This window comes from Sebastes fasciatus, chromosome 2 (assembly GCF_043250625.1).
Source record: "Sebastes fasciatus isolate fSebFas1 chromosome 2, fSebFas1.pri, whole genome shotgun sequence".
Lineage (NCBI taxonomy): Eukaryota > Metazoa > Chordata > Actinopteri > Perciformes > Sebastidae > Sebastes > Sebastes fasciatus.
Genome location: NC_133796.1, coordinates 33466400 through 33493132, shown reverse-complemented (window position 1 = coordinate 33493132; position 26733 = coordinate 33466400). Strand labels below are relative to the sequence as shown.

The window sequence follows — 26733 nt, the reverse complement described above, 5'->3', positions numbered from 1 at the left end:
GCGTGGCTCGTCATACCACACTCACACATACACACCACTGTACATGCACACACACACACGCCAAGACACTAGAAACACAACATTGACTCGTGCAAAACGCACAATAAAATGTCTCGTCCGAAACTGTGGTTAGGCCCCTAGACTGTATATAAGAGGTGAGTGTAGTCACTGTGACGTCACCCATGGGTTTGTGGACTGCCGTTTTGAAGCCTCGAGTCGCCATCTTGACTTTTTGCAACCAGTAGTAACATGAGAAGGTGGTGCAACCGAACGCTGAATAAGACATTTTTATGCGACCAAAATGTTAAAATTTAATGAATTGAAAACACGGACAACTCCCAGACCGGACAACGGCGTGGTAGCGACCTGTCAATCACAAGGTAGCCACGCCCTAAAGCATGCCCTGCTTTATGGTCTATTTGATTCTAAATGGGACCATAATTTACTAAATGAACATCATGCTGTATTGAAGAAGACTTGAAACTAGTGATTGAGACCATAAACTCATGTTTACAATGTTTACTGAGGTAATAAATCAAGTGAGAAGTAGGCTCATTTTCTCATAGACCTCTATACCATCAGACTTCTTTTAGCAACCAGAGGAGTCGCCCCCTGCTGGCTGTTAGAAACAATGCAAGTTTAAGGCACTTCTGCATTGGCTTCACTTTTCAGAGCAGGAGGTAGCCCACAGGTTAGGCCTGATCTTTCTCTCACTAAATGTACCCTTCCACCAACACACAAATAAGCATTGCTCCCTGGTTGAAAGTATGCATGTAAATTACAAACGTCAATTACGTTAAGATTAAAGAAATAAAGAAAGTGAGAGCATACAAGAGAGGTAGCATGCAAGAAAGAAAGTCAAAATTTCAGTTAACTTATTAGATGGTGTATTTTGATGGAAAGCCACTAAATGGATCTTGTGTTGAGATTGTTTTGTTAACTAGTGTTTCCAAGGTCAAAAATCAATCTAAACTTCTTAAGCCAACTTGGACGAGAAGTTGAATAAAGTTCTTAAAGTACTCAGAAATATGGAAATTTAAGCATCTACAATTCCATCTGCTTTGAACCATGTGATACGATTGAAAGCTCCAGAACAGCTACTAAATGGATCTTGTCAAGTCATTGTTTTGTCAGAGTTAAACTTAATTGTCCCGTGTCCTTATTTCATTGTGGTTACAACCTAAATTAAAAATAGCAACAGATAAAACTCTCTGCATTAATGAGGTAGCAGGCACACTCAGATTTTATGTACCATACACTGCTGTAATTATCCAGAGTGGCACAATCGGCAAATCTTTTCTGTTGCAAATATCAAGCGTGTTTGAGGGACTGGACTCACTCCACATACATTTAAGAGTACTGATCCAACATGTGTATTCTGAACACACATCTGGAACGAAACAGGAACCAGTCCCATCGTACCTGTTTGGATTTGTGGCACCTTTACTATCAAGCAATGTGTACTTGTTCCTTTGTCCATCAGCTGTCCAACCAAGGTTTGATGTTCCCTTCTTATATCGTCTCATTTTAATAGTTTAAAGGTGCGAAATTCCAAATTCAGAGCATCCACACGGCTCTCAACATGGCGACAGCTTAGCCAGCAAATAGCAGCTAACAGTGCTAACAGCAAACAACAGCAACAGTGCTGACAGAGCTAACAGTGTTAACCTGAGGGGGAAACAGAGGTTGGGCGTGGGACGGGAGGGCGTTATCAGCGGTAACCGCCGTATGAGCGCCATATGAGCGGTGGCGATTGGTGGGGCACACAGCCAGAGACCCACATGCATGCGCAGCCGGACCGGCTATGTAAACAAAGCACAGAGAAGATAGGATTACAACACACTAGTAATGCACGGGACAAGGTTTTTTATTAGCCGCACCCACCCTGAATAGGTGAAATTATTAAGAATTTCACAAGGAAAAAGCTAAAACATAATTTTGTGTACTAGAAGTATTTCTTCTGCCTTGTTTATCTTCTCAGATTTATCTTTAGACTGTTATCTTTAGACTCACAATTATATTAAACTTACTGTGCCTCTAGAGTCTTGCTTTGATGCAGACACATGCAGGTGCACACACACACACACACACACACACCCTGATATTGAGTATATTAGGAATACATCCTCTGTCACACACACATACACGCACATAATCACCTAATAATTAAATCAACTGCAACTTAAATTAAGTATGAAACCTGTAAGGAAAGAGTTATAAATACAAATATACTCCTTAGTTAGGTCATTGAAGGTGTTTTGACTTTCTGCTGTAGCGGTGCGTGGACAGAGGTGAGACGGGGGAAGGACTCATTTAAAAGTTACATTAATCACCGTCTGGCCACATCAAAACGGGATAATCACCTGCAACTACTCTGCTCAAATAGAAACGGCCTAAACCCAGGGGAAATTCTACCTAACTCTGTAATTGTTTGAAGCCTTTGAAGGGTCTGTTTAATCTAAGATTAATTTATGCGATTTTAAATAACTATATGTATGATTAATACGCTCAAAAGAAATTAAAAGGAGTTTGAGGCAATTATAACAAGAGTCTGGTCATCACCTCATTAGAATAGTGTTGGAAGAAACGTGGCGTGTTTGTCAGTGTGTGTGTGTGTGAGACAGAGAGAAGGGTGAGGAGGTAGATAGAATAACTAGGTCTTTACAGATTTGCATGCTAATCACTCGCTCCCTCTGGAAACTGACATCGGTTGGTGTGTGTATGAACGAACAGTGTGTGTGTGTGTGTGTGTGTGTGTGTGTGTGTGTGTGTGTGTGTGATTTGGTCAATCTTGACACAGAACATGTAGGAACACTTCTCTTAAGAGAGGTACAATGCTCTAGACTTAATGATCCAAGCATCTAATGCTGCTTTCAAATCTATCTGCTGCTTTCCAAACTGTCGGCATAGTGAGGCAGCACTTTCTCCAGATAGCCACCTATCAATGAGCCACAACACTAAATGTTAGCCAGCGAAATGGAAAGATGTAGAAAGGACCAGGAGGAGTAAGACCATCATCATTCTCATGGCCTCATTTAGTTCCAAACCAAGTGCACAAAAGCACAAAAGAGCTATTCATACTGTAGCTGGTTGCTGAACAAACAAATCCAACTGGCTGGTCACCAGAACAGTGAGATCGCGGGCAGAAAAAGATGATTATCGAAGATGTTACAACATGGAAATATGTGTCTTAGAAGAGACGTGGTAGTCCAGACCAACAGAGATATTTATCAGTGACCACGACTGTAAAGGTCTTTGCAAACCAAGTCCATATTCTTCGTATTCATTTTTTAAATCCGTCATCTGATAAAAAAACGTTATGCAGAGAAAACTTGCACACTGAATCCGATGTGTTTTATTATTCTATTTTTTTTGCGATTCGCAAATTCATTAAAGACAAAACTGAACTGATTACGTGGGTGCGATGGATAGCGCTGGTCCAAAACTGGGCTAATGAATGAATGACATTAGCAAGAATTGTAGAGCACAATCACTACTGTCTAATCTTTCCCACATCCTTTGTTTTGCGTCGATTCCCGATTCCAAGCTGTTCTGCAATCACCTGCCACAATCTATCTATAAATTCTGCATCTGTTTTCTTTTATTTCTTTATCGTAAAGTGCTTTGTGCTGGGAAACAAAGGGAATGTTTATCAGATGCAGACGGTGGCTCTGAGTGGTCAAACAACCCTCTTTTGACTTTTTGACCAATGCGGAAAAACGCAGAAAATCAAACTTGTTCTGAAAACTTTAATGACGAACGAAAGTTTCGGAGTCGGTGTGTAAATGTAATTGACGCAAAGTGAGGTTGTATTTATTTTTAAACGTGCAACAAATTTGGAAAAAAAATAAGGTCTTGATGTGCAAAGGCCTTAACATATGTGGAGTATGTTGGTCATTGTAAACTAGAAGAAAAATGGAAGAAGTGGTGAGAAAAGAATAACGGTCTTACACTTACTGACATTCTTGATGTAAATGGACCTTATAAGAAACCAATCCGTTCCTGCTGAACAATCATTTCACTGATTAATTGACCATTTAACTTTTCCTGAAAATAAGACAGGCTTGTTTCAGCTACAATATTCACTACTGTCTAATTTCTTTTTACACCTTAACAAAAATAAACCTCCAAATCATGGATCATCCACAAAAATATAAATATTTCCTCCAAGTGCCAAAATAGATTTTTTACTGTAGGAGATTTTAGTGTCATTTTGACTCCAGCTCTCATTTGAAATGACGTGACTGAACAGTTGTGCAGCAGCACCACACTGCAGTCCCAGAATGTGTGAATGGGGTGTATGTCAGCGAAGACCCATGGGTGAAATGTGAAATCATTTGGCAACGAAGGTGCTGACAGAAAAGTTTAGGGAGGAGGAGACGCTAGTGATTTGGCACAAGTCTGACAAGATGAACCCCAAAGATGATACATAAGCACGCATGTGAAAATCCTTTTCGCACATGTAGCGATGTAAACACCTATTCCTCTGACATTAAAGCTGCTTCCAAAGTTCGAGACACCATAACTAGAACTCATGCAAGACATCACCCACATGAAGCATTACCAATTACACCAACATACACAAGATGTGTACTATAGTCTCTATCTGTACTAAAACAGTCAATGTGATGCCTTTTTCTGCTCAGAAATTTTGTTGCAAAATAAAGCAATATCTTAAAAAATGTGCACATCACCTAACCCTGTCAGATGGTTTGTTTCTCAGAACCATCTGAGAACCCGTCATTGGAAACAAAATCGTCATCCTTTAGTCCTTTAGTCCACTGCAGGCCTCATCTCATACATTTTCTCCACCAATATTAGCGCATATATGCACATTTTTTAAACACGGAAAAACAAGCTAAAAACAGGTGAGGTTCCCAGTGTGAGTAAGCCCTGTTGTTGCACTGGCCTCTCTGGGTTTTTTCCCCTTGTGTTTCACGTTTGATGTCACAAACGCGCCGGCCAACATCGTAAGCAGAGTTATTAAAAAAGAAGTAACCACCGTAACATTTTCATTGTTTACTATCTGTTACTTAATAAGTCTCTCGTTCAAACTCTCAAACCAGAGTTGTTGATTGTTGGAAAAACTAAAGAAGACGGTTTCAATCAGTTTTATTTTGTTTCTGTTGAGTTAAAATTACTGTTGTTTGACTGGAGTCTGGTAGCTTTAAGGAGAGCAGAGTAATTGTATGTTAACAAATTGTAATAATTGTCCAAATCCCTGTTCATTTTATATATTATATATATTCACTTCAACGGGCGTCACATAGCATCGTACCAGAAAAGGGGTGAAAATTAGCGTGTCCACCCTGCTGTCATGTTTCCGTCACTGTTGATCAGAGCTGGAGCCCATAAATACCAGTGACTACTACAGTCATTTGAGTCATTTGTTCCGGAAATTATTGCCGATTGTAACCTTTCCCACTGAAGGCAAAAGCCAGATGTTAGTGTTTTTTTGTGTGAAGTGGCTCAGGGGATTTAGTCTCAACAATGGAGTGTCACTAAGTCAGTCAGTACGGGTCAGTAGGATTTATCTGCTTTTATAAATCAACATATCCGTCTAATAAGATGCAGTTATTAAATGAAGGAGCTGTTGACATGGTATATAGTTTGAATAAATATAAACTAGTCAGGGTTTGTCTGTTAATAACAGTTTTTGATCCTGGCACTGGAAGTGGACAAAACTTGATGCTACTCAGCTTCTATCTGTCTGTCTGTGTGTGTGTGTGCGTGCGTGCGTGTGTTTGTGTGTGTGTGCGTGTGTGATTTGAAACTAGATTTAGGGACAGTCGGGACAGTCAGACACAGGAGGGGTATTCCTTTGTGAAAAACCGTGGGGCTCATCTGGTGTCTCCGGGGTTGAAAGGGGGCTACGAAATGTGTGCGTGTGTGTATGTGTGCCTATGAATAGAAAAGCAGAATAGGAGGGCTGCATTGACAAGGGTGCTAAAAGGCTGCGTGAAGGCTGCTGGCTGGGGAACGAGGGATGATGAGGGGGTGGGGGGAAGAGAAATGAAATGTCCATCAAATCACAATCAAAGAATATAAGGGTGTTGGATCATCACTTTTGTTTTATTTTTCTCTCATACACACACATTTAAACAAGCACACAGATGCACAAAATATTGTTACACCAAACACTATATTTTTGGTCTTTCTTGCCCTAAAGCTAAATAAATAAGCCAATAGGTGCTGCACACAGACCAGGCCTTGTATTCAAGGAGAAGGGGGAGGAGAAAGACAGCCCGTTTAGAACCAAAAACAAGAAACCTCAGACAGGATGGGTCATCACCAAATACCTGCAGCTAACGTCCTGGGAGCGGGCCAATGGAAAGTCTCCTCAACCGACCAACGTCATTAGCTTATGATGACAGGATAGGGTGTCCACAATGAAAGATGCATTAGTATGAGGGGAGAAAACACACTCACTTTCCTCTCTGATGGCTCATCAAGGGATTCTTTACACATGAAGGGACAAGTTGGGAAGAAACGGGTCATAAAAGAATAAAGATCTCTTACTGGTACAAGTGAAGTATTGAGCTCGATGCAGCCAGACAGAGCTCAGTTAGATATGTATTCTTGATTAATTAACGTCCAACAAAATGACAAACAGATTATGAGTCATGGTGTAAACCATCTGGGCTCAGATCAGCTCAGCGTTTCCATTGGTGTATCAAATTACAAGCCACTGATTTACTTGTTACATACAGTACTATACATCGCAGTAATGAGCAATTTCCAAAGATAAAAACAATTTTTTTTGCAAAAATTCTGAAATTTGAAAGTCTATTAGAAGCTTGAAGGACCAGAGTGTAACATTTTGGGGGATCTATTAGCAGAAATGGAATATAATTTTCATAACTATGTTTTCATCAGTGTATAATCACCTGAAACTAAGAATCGTTGTGTTTTCGCTTTCTTTTCCCGTTTTTACGTTACCTGAAGGCTATCGTAGTTCTCCGACATGCTTGTGAAACTGTGGTAACGTGAGCCGCTGAGTGCAAAACCGTGGTACCGCCAGCCGCCATCTGACTTCCGTTGCTCCTAAAGTAGTGTTATTATGGTAAGGATGGCCTCTGACTGAGGCGTTACCACGGTTATGCACTCAGCAGCTCACATTACCGCAGTCTTGGAAAGGGAGGAGTGAGCAGAGGGGAACTCAGTTGGTTGCAATCTGCAAGGCAACACAGCTGACCAAGCTAATAGTATTAACCTGGGGGGGGGGGGGAACCGGAGGGTGGCTGCTACGCTTCCGTAATGGCTGTAACTGCTGTATGAAAGTAGTGCAGAGCAGCGGTGAGCTAGCCAGTGGGGCATGTGCGGCCGGCCCGGCGATGTCAACAAAGCACAGAAAAGCTCGAATTGCAACTCTCACAGAGGGAGAGCGACTTCATTCTCTGCTCAGGTAGACGTTACTCCTCTATATCTTTACATAGCAAATAGTTGTTTGATGCTATATTAATGCTCTGAATATCATATATTGAACTGAATAGGACAAAATATTAACAGTATTAGCAAAGCATCCAGTACAAGTAGTTGTAGCACACTGTGTCAAGCTTCAGGAACGGATCCCATCAAGAGCAGGCATGCAATCAAACAGCAGCCCTTTAAGGAACGTCTAATAGGATAAAACCCTAGTGAAAATAATGACGTCAATAAAAGCTATACCAGTGATTAGACAAACCACATGCTGAAACCTGATGAGCAAACTAGAGCCACTAGGTGAGTTTGTATGGTCATAAAACAACATTATTTGCTCAGTGTCTACACTATTGTGTGATTTTCCCGCATTACCTTCCAGGAGAAATGAGTTGGAGAGATAAAAAACTGAGAGCAAATGGTGGCACTTTCTGTAAAGCAGAGGGAGAGGAGAGGCAGGGAGCTGTGGCTGGGTGCATTAACATACAGATAGAATAGGTAAAGAGTTTTAATGTACTCAGGAGGCTGGGGGAACGGGGAGGTAGCGTGAGAGGTGGGGAAGAAAGAGGGACTGAGGAGGAGGAGAGAGAGAAAGACAATCAGCAGGCTGGTGCCACAAAGGCAGGCATCCATGACCTTATATCTCCGTTCATTGTGGGCAGAGGAGGAAAATGAAAAGGCCTACAGGAGGACAAAAATATAGGTAAAGGAAAGACGAGAGGGATGGAGAGAAAGTGAGAGTAGAAAAATAGACAGAGAGAGAAAGAGAGAGAGAGAACTGTGGACATTTAAAAAAGAGCACAGGGACCACAGTGGATGTGAAGGAAGTGGGGCAGAGGAGGAGGAGAGTTAGAATAAGGAAACATTGACAGGAGCAATGCTGAAAATGCTCCATGTGAGCTACGATGACCAAAAGCATTTAAGAACCAGAAAAGAGGAGAAGCAGTGTGATCAATTGTGCACAAATTGCATATTCATACTAGGGCTGTCAATCGATTAAAATGTTTAATCTCAATTAATCACTTGATTGTCCGTAGCTAATCATGATTAATCGCAAATTAATCACACATGTTTTATCAGTTCAAAATGTACCTTAAAGGGAGATTTGTCAAGTATTTAAAACTGTTATCAACATGAGAGTGGGCAAATATTCTGCTTTATGCAAATGTATGTAGGGGAGATATATATATTATTAGAAATCAATTAACAACACAAAACATTGACAAATATTGTCCAGAAACCCTCACAGGTACTGCATTTAGTATAAAAAATATGCTCAAATCATAACATGGCAAACTGAAGCCCAACAGGCAACAACAGCTGTCAGTGTGTCAGTGTGCTGACTTGACTATGACTTGCCCCAAACTGCATGTGATTATCATAAAGTGGGCATGTCTGTAAAGGGGAGACTCGTGGGTACCCATAGAACCCATTTTCATTCACATATCTTGAGGTCAGAGGTCAAGGTACCCTTTGAAAACGGCCATGCCAGTTTTTTGGAGTGTTATTCAAACTCCTTCCCGACAAGCTAATATGACTTTAGCTTTAAAACTGAGCCAGCTACAACCTAAAAATCGCAAATTGCAAAAAAAGAAATGAGTGGCGTTAAAACTAATTTGAGTTAACGCATTATTATCGCGTTAACTTTGACAGCCCTAAAGTATACATTAGATATTCGGTGTGACCCTTATCCTTGCATTATTTGGTGTTGGAATGAAGCTTTAGTTGGGAAACCAAGCCATGGAGGACACAAGAAACCACAAGGAAGACGTTGTGAAAGAGAGCTCATAATTCCGTCTCCTCAAGCATTCACATTCTTTTTGATAGTGCGAACACAAAAGCAGAGGAGAAGATGTGTGAAGTGGGCATTCAGCCTGGCTAAGAGAGACGAGGATGTAGATCTGACTTTTCAATCACAGAAGATCCTCTCCACTAGAAGAATTGTATGGAGAGACTTGGAGACACAAGTATTAATGACTGGAGTCAAAGGTGTCACTCAACACAAACAATGGAAGTTGTGTGAACGGTCATAATAAAACTGAGCAGTACAACGCAAACACAACAAGCTGAACTTCCTCTAAAGTAACAGTCTCTCTCAAGACAACCACTTCTGTCTGGAGGCAAGAATTCCCAGTGGGTGTCTAGACAACATTTCCCTTTACTCCTCCTTTCTGGTGTGAGACTGAGAACATAAAATCTGTTAGCAGCTCTGCATTTACACCCTCACAGCCCTCCATCCCCACAACACAAACCTTCAGTCCTCCTCTCTCTGTGGACCAAACTGTCGCTGTCCTTGGTGCTAACACCGAAAGACACTGAAGAGCGTGTTGCAACTCTTAAAAGGCAGTTTGTGCAACCGCTGTGGCCTTGTGTGCTAATGCTAGAACAGAGTCCACATTGGGATGGTGGCATGTGGTCTGGCTTGTGTACCACTCAGACAGGAAGAGCTGCAACTCAGAACAGTCCTCTCCTTTATCTATAAAACTCTACTGTACCAGAGTCGCAGTGCAACACATCTATGGCATTTCAATATTAATCAACTTGACAAATCACAGCTGAATTATTCTCAGACAGAAAGTCTAGGCCAAGTGTCTGTAAAGGATAGACTTGTGGGTACCCATAGAACTCATTTTCATTCACATATCTTGAGGTCAGAGGTCAAGGGACCCCTTTGAAATTGCCCATGCCAGTTTTTCCTGTAAGTGTAGAGAGTTATTTAGCCTCCTTTGTGACAAGCTAGTATGACATTTGTACCAATGTTTCATATGATACCAGTATCTTCTCTCTAGCTTTAAAACTGAGCCCGCTACGACCTAAAAAACGCTAGTTGCATTAATCGATAAAGAAATAAGTGGTGTTAAAACAAATTTGCATTAATGTGTTATTATTGCATTAACTTTGAAAGCCCCCATTTTTATGTAATTTTTGGGGTTAAATGTTGAAAAATCATTGTGCTGCTACTGTATAAGCTCCATAGGAAACGGATGGATGGATGTTTGGACTAAGCAAGTTGTTTCCTATGTGATTAGAAACTTTAATATTTCAGCAAGGACATACTGTGTAAGCTACACTCTGACAGAGGCTATTAAATGCAACCCGAATGAGTAATAACAATGTTGTGCAAACTAGAAAATATGCATGTATAGTAAATGACCCAAAGTCAAAGGTGATGTATAATAAATTGCAAAACTGACCTAGAGATTTACATTTATGAATAAAAGAAAACAGCAATGTCTCTATATGTCTCTTATTTGCAGATGAGGCTCGAGGTCACTTTGGTGACGGTAAACTTTTTTTTTTGAGAATTAATTATGTTTTGTGCAGTTAAAATGATGAAGGCGACATGGGCATACTTTCCTACCGTTACATGCACAAAGACAGGCATACAAACACTTAAAAATAATTTCCTTTTGCCCCTTGCACAAATTTTCATTACGGTATAAAACTTAATTTTGGTAAACTAGAATTATTTGACTCTTGAACAACAGCTAGGCCTGATTCATTCAGAGTGGAACCAATGCAGTGAATTGAACTAATTATTGCTGAAGTAGGTCTCAATCCTACCTCAAGGTTTCTCGCTGCTCTCACTCTGACCCCTTTCATTGGTAGCAAAAAGTTCATTACTGTTGTTTCCACACAGCAATCACAACTTTGAGGGTCCTTGACCCAAAACACCTCAATCATGGTGAAAAATACAATTGTATATTCCAAAGGCTACAGAGATAATACATTTATGTTTAATTGAATTTCTATTGGAATTCATGAATATGACCACCTTCTGTACACAGTTATTCAAAACTTATATTTTGTGGTCCTTGGAGCTGTTTAATGGAAGTCTTGTTTTAACTTACCATGAGGTTATTAGGGGCAGGCCTCTCTTTGGGTTGCCGCCGCATACTGAAAAAAAAGATACAAGCAGTTTATATCCAGCCACTATTCAAACTGTGTTTGTAAATGTGCAAGAGATGTTTCATTTCAACGGCATAATGTTCATTTATAAATGAATATTCAAGAGGAGGCTTGAAACAAATCCTTTCATGGCACAGAAGGAACTGAAAGAGAGGGCTTGATAGACAATAAGCACCATAGCCTAAAAACACAGAACATGTATTTCAAATAGAGTCATTTAATTAATATTTCTAATTTCAATTAATATTTCTTATTATTCAGAGCACTACCACTGAAGCAGTTACCACATTTGTTCAGTGGATTTGTGTGTGTGTGTTTTTCTGTGAGTGTCCTCGAAAGCAGTGGTTCCCAAAGTGGGGTCCGGGGACCCCCAGAGGTCCTTGAGAGGGTTCCAGGGGGTCCTCAGCAAAAAGGGGAATACTTTTTTTTCACTATAATTTCATCCATAAGTAACACAATGACAGAATGTATTGGTGCCTTCAAATGAAACTTGTGAGCTTGTGTTTACAACACGGGAAGTCGTGTACACGATATGCTTGGCGTTTAAGTGGTCAAGTCATTAGAACACTGCTGCTAAGCAACGGCAATATTAACGTTACTGTCGGCGTCTAGAAGTCCCAGAGGCTAACAGTTTAGCAAGCTAGCAAGCGGGTAACATCATGCAGGAAATTATGACAGAGGAAAAAGATGAGGCCGTTGGGAATATCAACATTTTCCTCAGACTTATTATAAAATTATGAAGAAAAACAATATACGACTTAAATTACAATATATTAACTTATTATGCACCGAAACATTTACTTCCATGGCCTCCGCCATTTCTGACAACATCAACAACCACGTCACAACTTGTGAACTCAGAGTTTTCAGAAACTTTCCACTTATGAGGTTGTGAATACCACAAGAGGGGGGCGTTCATATGGTCTCCTCTCGTGAACACGGTAAACACGACCCCATCTGAAGGCACCATATGACTATTTTGTCATGGGTTTCATACACTTTCTGTAATAAACATCTAAAAGCAAAAAAAAAAAAATATCATGGGACAATATCTTATCAAATGGGGGTCCGGGGACTAATGCATGTCAGTTTAGGGGTCCTTGATGTGAAAAGGTTTGGGAACCACTGCTCTATAGTATGTATATTGGGGACTTTGAGGAATTAGTGCAGGGACCCGTCTGCAGTTAGTCATGTAATTGGTTTATGTATCACGATGAATGGGCCGTGACCCTCTAAGGACAGCCTGGGAGAAGATAATGCACCAAGGCAGGGCAGGGCAGGTACCTCAGTGTGTCCTGAGAGAGAGTTGCCCTGTTTGAGTAAATAAAGCAGGCATGGGGGATAAACAACAGATGGTATAGCCAGCTACTCAGTGCTGCACATACACACACACAGCTTGCGTGTGGTTTGGGTGTGTATGTAGATGTTTGTGCAACTGTAAAGGTTACAAGAGGCTAATGAATCAGGGGCAAACGCAGGGTAAACATTGTCTTTGTCCTGTTGCATTAGATAAACCAATTGGCTTTTTATTCAATATCAGCAGAGCTAAAACCATTACAACCACAATGCATTAACACACAGGCAAATACACTTTAATCCCATTGTATTGCCATTATACCTTTAATTCATCCACCATAATTTGGTTCATCTATGTCAAATGCAGCTTGTGGTCTTTGTAATTGTTCAGTCTGGCTCTGTGGGGCTCAGATGGCCGACTGTGCCACACATATTAAGCTATTATGAACTAGAATCACAAACAAATGTACTATGCAGTCGACAGCCATTTAAAATAGACACGATTCCATTTATAATCTGAAGGTGTTCAATAAAATAATTTTGGTGGCTGTTCTTCTAGGAAGCGTATTAAACAGTAACTGACTCACCACTGAGTGATGAAGTGAACAAACTTCTCACTGAACTGGCCGACAGGAAGAACTGGAGGATCCTGTGGAGAAGAAAAAAATTATTAATTTTATTCTGGGATGATGATAACTCGCTGTACTGACCGAAGGATCCTGACACTTAACTGCACCTGACTTAAATGAAAAAAAAGAAAAAAAAAAGATTAAGGGTGGTTTACATCAACAGGGATTTAAACTAATATTAAGGTTAGTCATAGTTTAGATTAATTTAAATTATTACTATTAAATTATTAATCCCAATTAAAACATAATGTGCTGTACAATTTAATTAAACAACAGATTAATAAAACTTAGTTTAATGATTTAAAGCAAAGATAGAAAATAAAGAAAATTAGTGTGAACCTCCATAAAATGCTGAATTGGTCGTGCGTTGAAAATTCAAATCATAAAACTTTGGGTTGAATCTTTTTCTTATTTTTCTCGTGGGAAACTGCTAAGAGGACTGGATACGATCTAGGTTTTGAGAGGACAAACAACTAAACAACGAAACCTGATTAGTTAGATAAAATAATAAATCAAAATTGACCATTTTTGTTCACTAGAGACAGAAAAACATAGAAATTAGTTGACAGATACACGGCCAAAACCGAGCTATTATGGCTAACGTGTTAGCCATCAACTGACATCCAGCAAATGGAGCAACATTATAATGGCAAGTGGGAAAATGTGGTCCTGCCAAAAAACTACAAAAAATTTTTCTTACAAGTGGTTATTCAAAAAAGACGAGGTCCCAAAGGTGCACGAGTGAAATAAGATCAACACAAATTATACAATCACTGATACAACATGATGTTCAGAGAGTAAAGAACGTTGAAGAGCCTGGATTCAGAGAAGTTCAGAGTTAAGTACCTTTCTTGTACGAACACTTTTGTGTCTGACCTCAAGGCTACACTCTCCACTCTTTATCCTCTGTATTCATTGAGTCAAGTTGGTGTACAACACCTGCTGGGTGACAACATTTGTCTCATTGGGTGAACCAATCAACAAATCCGGTGATTCATAGGTGAAAGTGCAAATGTAAAAGGAACTGCTGTATACCACCATCATTCTACGGAGCCCAATGCTGAAAGAACAAACATTCGTAACAGCTATACATGACTCAATTTACCTGTTACTGTCAATGATATGAGTACTTATTCTTAGACTCATTCTTCTTTTTTCTTCTTCTTATAATTAACTTGTATATGGCCAATGCTGAATGGATTCTTTCTTTGACTGAGCCAAGATGCACTTCTCACTGAAAAGAGCAAATGAAGGTCTTCAGGCCAAGGAGGAAACACTTAAAGTGAAGAGCAGTTGTTTATACAATTAATATATTATTTAAATTACAAAAAGGGAAGCAAGATAAAGCAAGACGAGGCAAAAAAATATTTGCCAACCCTCCCGATTTTCCGTGGAGACTCTTGTTTTTCCATTGCCCTCTCCCGGTTTCCTCCCAGGGTCACAATTGTCCCGTATTTCTCCCGATTAATGAGAAATTTTCACACCTTTGTTTCCTTTTCCTTTTCGTTATCTCCGTTTCTGGCATTGTACAGCGTGTATAATCCCTACTGTTTCTACCTGAACATCAATACAGCTACACCAAATGTCGTTTCCTGGCTGAAGAGAGCTACTCGCGACACAACATGGTCTGAGCTGTGCACATCACAGCGCGCAGCGCCCAAAGTTGGGCTTTGCTCGACACAGCGAAAAGCCGCCATGGCGTGGTGCAAACCATTGGTAATAATGGTTTTCAGAGCGCAGTGGTGCCGTTGTTGCATTGTGTCTGAAAGGGCCTTCAGTGAGTGAGAGATGGAGAGAGAAATGGAGAGTAGCCTACAAAGAGAAAGAAATACTTGAAAATGAATGAATGAAAACTGATTAATATTAATTCATGCCAGAGATTCACGCAAGTTCACGCCAGAGCGGCAAATTATTTTCTATTCTTTCCTAAGAATTAAAAGTAAAATGAAAAGTATTTAACATAAAAATGCTGCAGTGAACTTATCATTATGCTATTTTCATTCTTTAAACCAGAACGCAGGAAACAAAGTCGGTGAAACTCCATGTTTTCTGAGGTTTTTACTGCGTTGCCAATGCTTTTAATTTGGATTTTGCTGTATTGTGCTGGGAGGGAGCCATGATCTTAAGATGCACAAGCTCACTGCAGCCTGGATGGGTTATTTATTTTATTGATACTGTTTTATGTGATGAAAGAGAAATGTTTTTTTCTTTGTTTAAATACAGTAATAAAAAAGAGCTAATACATGGCAATACATAGGCAGCTTCTTCATCTCAAAAAGACAATCATACATTATGGCTCTTATAGAACCAAAACTGTTCAAACTACTAAAATATCCGTAGTTCTGTTTAACTAACAAGAGACTACAATTCACACAAAATATGAGGGTGAAGTTGACCAAAGGTGACTATAAGTACACTGATATTTCATCTCAGGAGTAGGACTAAACGTTGCTGCCAAAATTAACAATAGTAAGCTGTGTGTGTGTGTGTGTGTGTGTGTGTGTGTGTGTGTGTGTGTGTGTGTGAGAGAGAGAGTCAGGCTTGTGACATGTTGTCAATGGAGGGTCTATGAACCGTGTCATGTAGAACAGCTGGGCCCGACTGACCCTCTATTACTGCCCCCCACCTCATTACTCCATCTAGTTTCCTATTCCTACGCTGCTTCCTTCCTTACTTTTGGCGGTCGTTAATATTATCGCAAATTTTTGAAGTGATTAGCATTTTCCTCTTTCAAGTGTTGACATTTACATTTTGCAAAAAAGTACAAATAAATATAAAAATGTTAATAAAAAAAAGGGGTTTAAGTCACACATAAATTAAGAATGACATGATGGTACTAACAAAGTATTATGGTAAAATGTGGTACAATCTATATTCATATGTTGTTGTTGGTTCAACACAGACACTGCAGCATTCATATATGTAGTATATGTCAAAATACACAGACTCATACCTTAAAAAAACAGTCAGTAAAACAACACAACAACTCTGGATGACTAAAATCTTCCTACATGTGACACTGACTGTTGAAATGTAACGTACTGCATCCTGACACACAGTATGTGCGCAAGACAGATGTTGACCTCAGATACAGGACATACTATCAGACAATATCAAATCTAAGTTGACCCGTAGGGGAATAGTAGATGTAAGTCCTAAAAGATGTAAAATATACAAAGCAGCGACATCCAATGATATGAACAAAGACATGTACAAAAATACACAAAATACTCAGACATGCACAAAAATCATAAAGCCTGGGTCCACAAGCAGGCGTTTATTCAAATGCCGGGAATTAAACCTCTTTACATGTGAAGCCCCGCTGTGCCATTAAAAACACCTCTGGGCAGTGTTCGCTATTCCTTAATGCTCTGATCGGCAGGCTCCCGCAAAGCATGATGCATGAACCCATTTAAATTAACAAAGGAATGGGTTCCCTTCTAATCTCACTGCACTTCACAGTGCTGCCGCCGCTTGGATGAGCAATATATCATAGCACATGCACATACACACACAGGCATGCACAAACAAATGCCCTTGAGCAATGCACACCACAAGCCTGAGTGTACACTGCGTTTAGAGGGAGAGAGTACCAAATAATTTGCAACCACTGTACTATGGTGTACACACACACACACACACGCACAAACACACACAGAGAGAAAAACAGGATCAATTGGACCCACAGTTTGTGCAAAGTGTTGACTACACAACTAATTTATGTGTTGTGTAGGCTAAATCTCGTGCAAAATCTCTCTCTGCACTTTCCCCACATATTTGCATGCACATGCACCTTTTTGCAGGCACAAACACAAACACACACATTTATGCATGTATTCATGTCTCCAGCTGAGAGCAACACCGCTGCAGCTTTGATGTGGCAGCAGGCGACGGCACAAAAGACAAGCAGGCTGATGAAAGTGGCTAGTCTGCGTGAATTATTCCTCTGGTTGTCAATGCGCTCCACTATGAGACAGAACACACACTACGAGGGTACAAGGGTACAAGTAAATATACATGTCATTGCCATGGAGCAATTATTAGGCAAAATTAGATCAGTAATTACAGGCTTGAAAATAAAGTGGGAGTTCTTTATTAGTGGAGCCACTTGCTATTCAACAAATAGAGCAGAGAGGCACCTTAATGAGGGTGGACAGCGGACAGATGGTGGGAACAACTACAGAGAACTTCTCCTTCAAGACACTAGGAGCATGTTTCTGTGCCATTCACTAATACCAACTAAATGGTGTAAATGCATGCACTTCAATGGAGAATAGTGAAATTAACTGAAATTGAATATACGTGAGGTTAGGCTTGCCGCGGTAGTCTGTGTTAGCGGTGTTACACAGGCAAACATCGATTGCATTACTTGCCCACCACCTCCAACGTTGCTTTCTTTTTTATAGAAATAAACCCATTTAGTTCATTTTTGCAAATCAGCGCTGTGTTATCAATACATAGTCGGACGGCAGACGCTACAAAGTGAAAGTTAAAGTGTCTGCTCCGTACGGAGTCTCAGCACAGAGTAGCTGTGACAGACTGACAGACAGACAGACAGTCAGACAGACAGACAGACAGACAGACAGAGAATTGACAAAGAAGACGACTGTAGAGGATTTGGTCTCAAAGCAAAAAGCAAAAGAGCCTATTTGGCAATATTTCGGATTTAAACCCAGTGATATAAGGGAACCATAACGTCAATAAGGCAATCTCCGTGCGGAGAACGGAGCGGTCACAGCCGGTGTGTAAGGCGCAGGGTAGAAACCTGACGCTCCGCAGCGAGTGCTGGACCGGATGGGCCAGACACAGAGCCATCCAAAGTTAAAGATCAAAATAAGCGCTCTACATACAGTATATTGGGCGTCATCTGTTCTTGTAAAATGTCCGGTGTAATCAGGAACACCGGTGTTGTCACAAGATTAATTTCCTCAATGTGACATCCCTACATGAGGTACCAGTCTTTGGCCTCAATATAACTTACGTCTTACTTGAACTGGGGGGGGGGGTATTAGACCATTCTTTAGGAAGGAAAGGTCAATGTAGTTTGTATCTGGTCTTACAATATGTACATAAAAGCAATGTCTACATAGGCATCCATCAAATATTTCTTTTGTTAAGCCCACAATGTAACTTTTTTCACTTGTGACTCCATCCAAGTGGCATGCATACAATTGTTTTAATTCCAACTACTTTGTATCAAAGAAAAAGGCCACTATGGAAACTGTGGACAGCTTGTTCTGTGGATTTCCAGATAAACTGCGACACTGTTTCTAGAAAGAGATATTTCTTTTGACTTGTGCAATTTTTTTTTTTTTTTTTTTTTAAAGTTATTTTTTTGGGGGGACAGTTTTTTATGACAGGACAGTGGATAGAGTCATGAAAGGGGGGGGAGAGAGAGTGGATGCGGAAAGGGCCACAGGCCGGATTCGAACCCGGGCCGCCGCGGTCAGGACCAAGCCTTAATACATGGACGCCCGCTCTACCAACTGAGCTAACCCAGGCGCCCGACTTGTGCAATTTTTAACCAAATTCCATTTGGCCAATTTTGCATGGCTAGACACCACTAGCTTAGTGAGAAAATGTGTTTGTTTTTTTTGTAACTTGAGGTGAACTACCTTGAAAATGTCCATCTATCTGGTTAGCTGTGACTTACTCTCTGTTACATTTCATCTATGCTGATGTCATTATTTTCAAGGCCACTCTCCTTGCCACATAAAAATTTGTTTCAGAATCTTTGACCTACTGTGTAGCCGCCTTTATATTTGAAATTAACTCAGGTGAAAATTACAGTCCTTTGTGTATCTTTTGATGTGTCTACCTTCTACTTGTTAAACTTAATTTTCATCTCCTTATTTATTTGGTCTTTATTTTGAGCCTCGTGAGACTCAAATCTTTATTTTCGCCTTTCTTAGCCACGCCTGACTGTGTCTTTGATAGAAAAAGAAAGAAAAAAGAGAGGCAGACTGTTACACTCCACCCCCCACCACACACATACCTCTAGCTACAATAATATTAATGATCCACTCACAGGAACCTATTACTCATTCAGCCATTAAAGCAACTTTCAAATCCCCAGTGAACAATATCAAAGCATCACGACCAAAGAAAAAAAGTATTTGGATCGCATCTACAGTATGTACTAATGGGCAATACTTACTAAATGTCAGTGAGTCAAGTATAATTTATCACACCTGCCATGAGGTTGAAGTCAGGTGTGTCTAGCTCAATTAAAAATACCTTAGCATTAAATTAAAAATAATAAACTTTATTTATACAGCACTTTTCAGAACCTTTAGTCTTTAGCCGGGACTTATGAACAGCCAGCAGAGCCGTGCTTGACAATATGAGGCTACGCTCTAGCTCTTAGGGGAGCAGCAACTCAGCAATATAACTGAAGTGCTTTATAGGTATTCAGTAAAATATTAAAACCAATTCTAAAACTTACTGGTAACCAGTGAAGAGAGGCTAAAACAGGGCTGATATGATCTGGTCTAAAAGCCCAACAGTTGTGTTTTGCATTAGCTGAAGGTGTGTTGGTTTAACCCTGAATACAACATATTACAATAATCTAACTGAGATGAAATAAAAGCATGAATGACCTTCTTAAGATCAGCTGATTTTTGAGATGCTCCCCAGTTGATAAAAACACGATTGAACTACTTTTGTAACTTGTTTTTCCAAATTAAAGGTCACAGTCAAATATTACACCTGGGTTTCTGGCTGAAGGTTCGCCATTTGTATACAGGGAGCCAAAATTGGGATAGACTTTGGAGGACCACAAAGAATGATTTCAGATTTGTTTTTATTTAGCTGGAGAATGTTTGGGGACATCCAGCACTTTATTTATGACAGACAATAATGAAGATAATAGCTGATTAAAATGGTCTTTTCATCGTTTTTTAATGGGACATAAATTTGAGTGTCATCTGCATAACGATGGTACTGAATTTTGTTATTGTGTATGATTATGCAGTTTGACAATGTGTTAGAATGTATTGATTTTAAGTTTTGCTTTCACTTTTACAACGTAGTAGGCGTAGTAGATATAGTGAGCGATAACGTACATTTAATGGCCTGATAACAGTCAAATCAGGTGCATTATTTCCCAGTGGCACCACAGAACAACAGGGGACCAAGGATGGAACCTTGGGGAACGCCAAAGGTCAGACTGGCCACGGAAAATGAGGCATCACCGACCACTAAAGAATACGTTTTGGTGATAAATAAGGTTTGAACCAGTGCAGTGCCCCTGATGCCAACCCACTTTTCAAGTCGACCCAATAGAATAGAACAATCTACTGTGTCGAATGCTGAGATCAAGAAGAATGAAAATCAAACAATCTCCAGCATCAGTTGTAAGAAAAATATTCTTTGTTATTTTAATGAGGTCCTGAACAGGCAACAAACTGGGAATACTCAAGGGCTTTTCACACAGGGAGTGAGTGACCTGGCTCGTAATTAATTTGCAATGAGAGGCGAGGGGCAGGTAGGGAGGAGCAGGTGATCTGATAGGCGGAACGCAATCCTCTGAAACTGTCGCGGTCATGCTCGTCTCACGCACACGCTCGTCTCCTAGCAGAGTTGAATTGTCTAGAATTATTTTGTATGCGGCGCGATGTGCGGTGTAAATTAATGAACAAGAGACTGATCCTTGCCGTTTGGGAGTTCCCTGAAATATATAACTGTTTTCGGGACATAAACAGGAGGGATTTCGCATGACAGAGCATTGGCACAAGACTGGATGTATCAAGTAGTGTTACATAGGCTAGTTGTTTTAGCAACAATGCTAATTTAGCTAACCGTAGCTATCAACAATAACAGTCTGTGGTTGGAATTAAAGCCTAAGATTGCCACATGTGTCAACAAATCGAGCTGTGATTATGGATTTATGATACGCCACACAGCCGTTATATCGGCGGGGATACTAGTGCACAGAAGCCATTTGCATGGTTGCCACGCATAGCACCTGGCGTATCCTCTTGGAGAGCTTGGCTGCCTGTCCATTCACATGAGGAGAGCAGTCAGACCCTGCAGATACAATCGAGTATGCAGGTGGAGTGTCGCGCCTCGTCTGAAAAGTCCTTAAGATAGAGCACTTCTCTGGTTATTGTACTGCACATTGAACTGTATATACGTCCTCACTCTAGTGCAGTCCTCAACCTTTATATTCTCTCTGAGCAACTTCATCTTTCTAAAGAATGCTTATCCTCTTGTCTCTTCCTCCAAAGCACTGCATTAGCTGGGACAGTAAGGCAGTGCTGGCTCGCTGGGGACAACATAAACGTTCTCTCGCCTCAAGGGGAGGAACAGGACAAGGCACAGGAAAAATAGTTTTGAGTGATGCCTCTGTCTCGCTGACTAATGAACAGTTCAGCCCGGGTCAATCCATTACAACCAAAAGCATTTAATTATTAATTAAGGCCAAATCTATAGGCAGTTAAGGACAAGTGACATTGTAGGTTCAATGTGTGATATAGCTGGTGGTGAGGTTTGGGGGGCTGGTTTAGGCTGCAGAGGTGTTGTGGCATTGTCAGCAAAAAAGTTAAAAAAAAAAAGAGAGGAGGGAAAGGTTGTGATTACTGCTTCTGATGAAAGAATAAGCAGTGTGAGCTTACAGACATAATACATTTGCATGTCCATACATCAAGAAAACTGTGTGTGTGAGGAAAAAGAGAGGTGACATGAGATCACTTCATTATCAGGTCAGTCAAACTTGTGATAAAAAGTCATAAATACAGCAGACATCACTTTCATCATATTCTGTAATGTGCCACTACTCTGTCTATTTTTATATGATGAGATTTGTCTAAGTTTGGGTTATAGCCAGTGTTAAAATCAATTACAAGCTTGGAACTGTGACATCGTTGAAAAGTGGAAGAGATTGAATGAAAGATGGAGGGTTAAAATTCAAACAACAAAAGGGCCATCTGTTTTTAAAGAGTTGATAGATATGTTGTATGTCAACTTTTTTTTGTCTGTTTGTCCATCTTAGTTTTTTTGCATATTCACTTTTTTGTTTTTGTACAGTCTGACTGTTGCTTTTATACACATGTATGTTTATTTTAGGAATGCAAATCCGAACCATAAAAAACGAAACCATTCAATGACTGCATAAACCAAACCGTGAGCTCGTTGAACTGTTGCACCACTATTAAATACAGGCCTGCTAATTTGACGAGGTGCCAGAGACATAGAAGAGGCAAATATCTGAACGTAGGCCTACTTGACCAATAAGTAGTCCGTCTCATTTCATGTGTAAAATCAGTGTTATGGCTTCATATAATATAGAAATATCGTTCATTACTATCAATCAGTCTATCTATTTAAATATTTGGGTGTTCAAACACATTAGAAATGGTTATGCTTTTCTTCTCCTTAATAGAGAGAATAGAGGAATGAGTCCTAAAACCCGGGAGTTAGCATTTTAGCACGTCCGGTTCCCTTGTCTGGAAGTCAATGGGTGTTTTGAATGGGCTTTTGGTTAGATGCCTGAAATAAGGTCTGTGGTTAACACAAACTTAAGAGATTTTAACGTTTTGTTCTACGACATAAAATACATCAATAAATATCCCTCTTGTGAATATTGAAGCCTTTATGTGTCTTAAAAAACGTGGTTGCTAAGACGTGGCTAAATGAGACTTTTACAGCCTCGTTGTGTATACTCGTGCTCATGCGACCGCGGTGTAGTTAATTTATAGCCTAACGTTAGCTTTCTACTGCTGGCGATTGCATACACGCTTCAAAAATCATAAAAGTGATGTGCATTTGTGGAGATTATCTTGCTGAACAAAACGTGTTGGTATCATAAACGTTTGTTTGCCACAGAGCTTATTTTCTGCAATAATCCAAAACCCAATGGAAAAATCCCATTGTCTTTTTGTCGAGGGAACCCAGGGCGATGCTAACTTCCTGTTGGCCTACAAAAATACATCATCCCTGGAGCTCTCTATGTGCAAAACAAACCAAACCCAAAGACCACAATACAAACCGAGCAGTGGGCTTGATGACCCATTGCACCACTAGGTTATATGTTGTGTGTATATTGTGGATTTAAAAAAAGATGTTACTTATTAGATGGCTACGTACTCATTGTGGTCTTCAGTGTTCATGTGTCATTATCAGTCTCTTTAAATCTGTGTTAGGCCTTTTTATATAGAAACAAACACCCAGTGCAGTCATAACAATAGTCCTGCTTAAACAAATGCTTTGGTATTGGCTCTAGTTCACAGAATTCAGAGCTGTGATGCTGTACGTGTGTGTTTTGTGTGTGTGTGTGTGTGTGTGTGTGTGTCACTCATGACAGGTCCAACCTCTACAGTAATGTGCGTGTGCATATGTGTGTTGCCTGAGGCAGTTGCATAGGGTGAAGGGTTGAGTGAATGGGGAGCAAAGCCGCCTGAGTGGTTTGCTTCATTAGGAAACAAAATATAAGCTTTCCGGGCCATTAGGACTGACTTTAGATGCAAAAGCACATAAGACGACGACTCACCTCATCAACGATGCATTGCAGTAACTGGAGAGGCTGGAAGAGGAGAGACACAGCGAGATGAAAAAAAAACAAACAACGTCAGCCTACATGGAATTTCTTGGCAATAGGGAAAATCAATAGTGTGATAAAAAAAAGTATCTACTTAGATTAATCAAACGCAGCGAGCTCAGGCAAAGCAATCCTTCAGCTCCTGCATGTTTTTATTATTCCATAATGGCACCTAATGTAATACCAGCAGTTTAAGCATGATCTAATATTTCACTGTAAAAATGCAATTTGAGTGTTTTTTCAAATGAGAGAGCCAACCAAGAGTAACAGACTATAGTGTGGGAGACCTCTATTTTCTTCTTTCTCCCTATTCTAGTGCAATAAAACTTACCATTAAAGATCCTTGGTTTTTCTGAATCTGTAGGGCAAGACAGAGAAGAGGGGACGAGGCAATATGTAATTAGCGTGTCATAATCAAGACGATGCACTTGGACACATTATGATCACTAGGAGAAAATTATTGCTTTCCTGTTGGCAATTTGTGAGTATGCGCTAACACCATTTACATAATGAAAACACACAAATGTTAATGGCCTTGTTCTCATTTGTGGAGAATGGGGGTAAGAGATCCACTAATGCTAATTTTCAGAGTAGTACTTTATTCATACCCTCCAGGTTATCTAGATGTGCTGGGATAACTGTTAGAAACACTATGAGCAAGCTTTGTAATGAGCATGCTCATTGTGTCGATTTCACAGGTGCAACACTGACAATAAACAGACTACGACATGGTGAGCTACCTACATACATAATGACAATAAGGTTACAGGGAAAAAAGGGATTTAAGAGGATCTCTGAAGGTGCAGAAAAAAAACCCTCCAAATAACTAGTCTTGAGGCAAACAACATATAGAAACAGACATCTAAGATATTCCATACTTATTTGACTTACTAAATATACTTTCTAAGATCACAATCAAAACCTATGAAAGGAAATATTATGAGCTTGAATAGGAATTTTTAATTTGGAAGATCCAAACATAGCCACCCGTGGTGAATAGGGTAAATTGTTTTAACTAATAGATACCACTATGAAACTTCCCCAGTTGATTACTTACATTAAAAGCATTTTTTTGGTATTACAAGTTTTCTGAAATTGTATGTTTAAATATGCAAATGATGCATTATCTTATTAAATATGTGCTAATTTGCATACATTTCCAGAATGGAAATCTGAACATTGGATAAAGTCAGGTTCAAAATTCTTGTTTCACTTTGTTGACATATTAAACTCAAAGGTTTTTACAGAGGGAATTTTAGATATCTCTTTTTATCACTCTATAAATCAGAAAATATTGTCAACAGCCATACAAAAAAAATCCAATTTTGCCATGTTTTTAGGAATACAATGTTATATAAATCTGGCTATGAATGGTATATGAAAAAAACCCTTGGGTAAAAACCTTCAGAATATAGATAGGAATGAAACTGGAAAGTTTGGTGTACGAGTGCTACTGAAGTGGAGATTTCTGGCTCAGAGTCTGAGAAAAACCTATAAAGATATGTATTGTAAAATTCCATACATTTTGCAAAACACTACAGGTGAATAGAGTAAAAAAAAACTAATAGATATCACCATGGAATTTCTCAAGTTGATTACTTAAATTAAGACAATTATTTTTTGCATTACAAGTTTTCTGAAATTTTATGTTTAAATATGCAAATGAGGCATTATCTAACGTTAATTTTTAGTGAATATAAGATAAATCTACAGACGCAAATAGACAAAGTAGTAAAATAAACACTTAAATGTGTATTTTGGATGTTTTCTTTACACTAGTCTGAAAGATGACATGTCATGGAAGCAAAATAGGCAAAATCTCAAAATTGACCAGTGCATGAAAAACAATATTTATGCCTGGGTTGTCTCGCGGAAGTGACAATGCAGTGAAACTATAGAAAGCATTTAGTTTTCGTACTTAACCCCCCCCCAGGGTTCATTTCAACAGCACAATCCGTTTTAATCTCCAAAAACCCAAATTTATAACTTCATCATATAGACTAAATGATATAGCCTAAGGCCTGAAACCTAGGCTCAGCTAAATGTCTAAGAATGTTTGGTAAATAAATTGCTCATTTCTCTGGCTCTTTTGACAGTGCATTAGAGCACTTATTGATTCACTCAATTAAATACAGGTTTTCACACTCTGCAAATACCAAGAGACTCCTAAACTGCCTCTATATCCAGTTTTGCCTGATTCAGACACATTAAAGGCAACTATGGAAAACTAATTTGTTCAGAAATAATTACTAGGACAAAATTGCGTGCTGCTCCAGGGGTTGAAATTGGATAGTGGGAGACTAACTTATTCAAGCATAATTGAGCATTTATTCTTCTTGTATTAGGTAGCTTGACCACATCTCAAAAGGAGAGCTTTTACAATACCTCCCTATCCCTCCCTCTTTACGGTCTCTCATCACTGTGGGTTGATTATCTGTTAGACATATCATTATCTGCATGTTCATCCTGAGGGGAACATTGTTTAATATGACATTTATACTTAAAAAGACTTTCCAATAATGCATTTCTTCACATGTCCTTCTGAAACCGGATCTAAGAAGAACAAGTAAATTGATGTTTGACAAGCAAGGATGTTGTGTTTGCTGCAGAAGGTGGGAAGGGATCCACATCCGACAGGACTGTGTAGGAGTGTACTGTATATAACTGTGTGTGTATCACTAAATAACGACTGTAGTTGTGTAGAACATCAGCTTCTTGTGTCTCTGTTACATGTGGCTTTGTTACGATTTGTGAGCCACATCAAGCTTTTTCAGTTATTTGAAAATATCACAGCGGGCTCGGCGTGATAATAAGAAGTCAACATTTTTAGATGTCAAATGATTTCTGTTCCTTTCAAGAGCAACTCAATAAACACTTCTAAAAGATCAGATGGCTGGTTCCCTCCTTAAGAATTTCAAAAGATATTTCTTCAAAGGTAAGGAC

The 26733-nt window shown here is 39.6% G+C and overlaps 1 protein-coding gene across 4 annotated transcripts in view; it reads right to left on the bottom strand.

Moving 5' to 3' along the window:
• The window catches only part of map2k5 (mitogen-activated protein kinase kinase 5), a 76497-nt gene that overhangs the window by 9680 nt on the left and 40084 nt on the right, over positions 1 to 26733 (bottom strand). For 2 of the 4 annotated variants that reach the window (XR_012592088.1, XM_074621250.1), the window contains exons 18-21: positions 24122 to 24148; positions 23743 to 23775; positions 13212 to 13273; positions 11271 to 11316 (exon numbers count right to left, since the gene is read on the bottom strand). Coding sequence is in view for 1 of the 4 variants with exons in the window: in XM_074621250.1 (XP_074477351.1) it covers positions 11271 to 11316; positions 13212 to 13273; positions 23743 to 23775; positions 24122 to 24148 (168 nt within the window). In the remaining 3 variants the exon portion in view is untranslated. Of the gene's footprint in view, positions 1 to 11270; positions 11317 to 13211; positions 13274 to 14099; positions 15066 to 23742; positions 23776 to 24121; positions 24149 to 26733 lie in introns of those variants that run through there. The other 2 variants (XR_012592089.1, XR_012592090.1) reach the window with 2 other exon arrangements.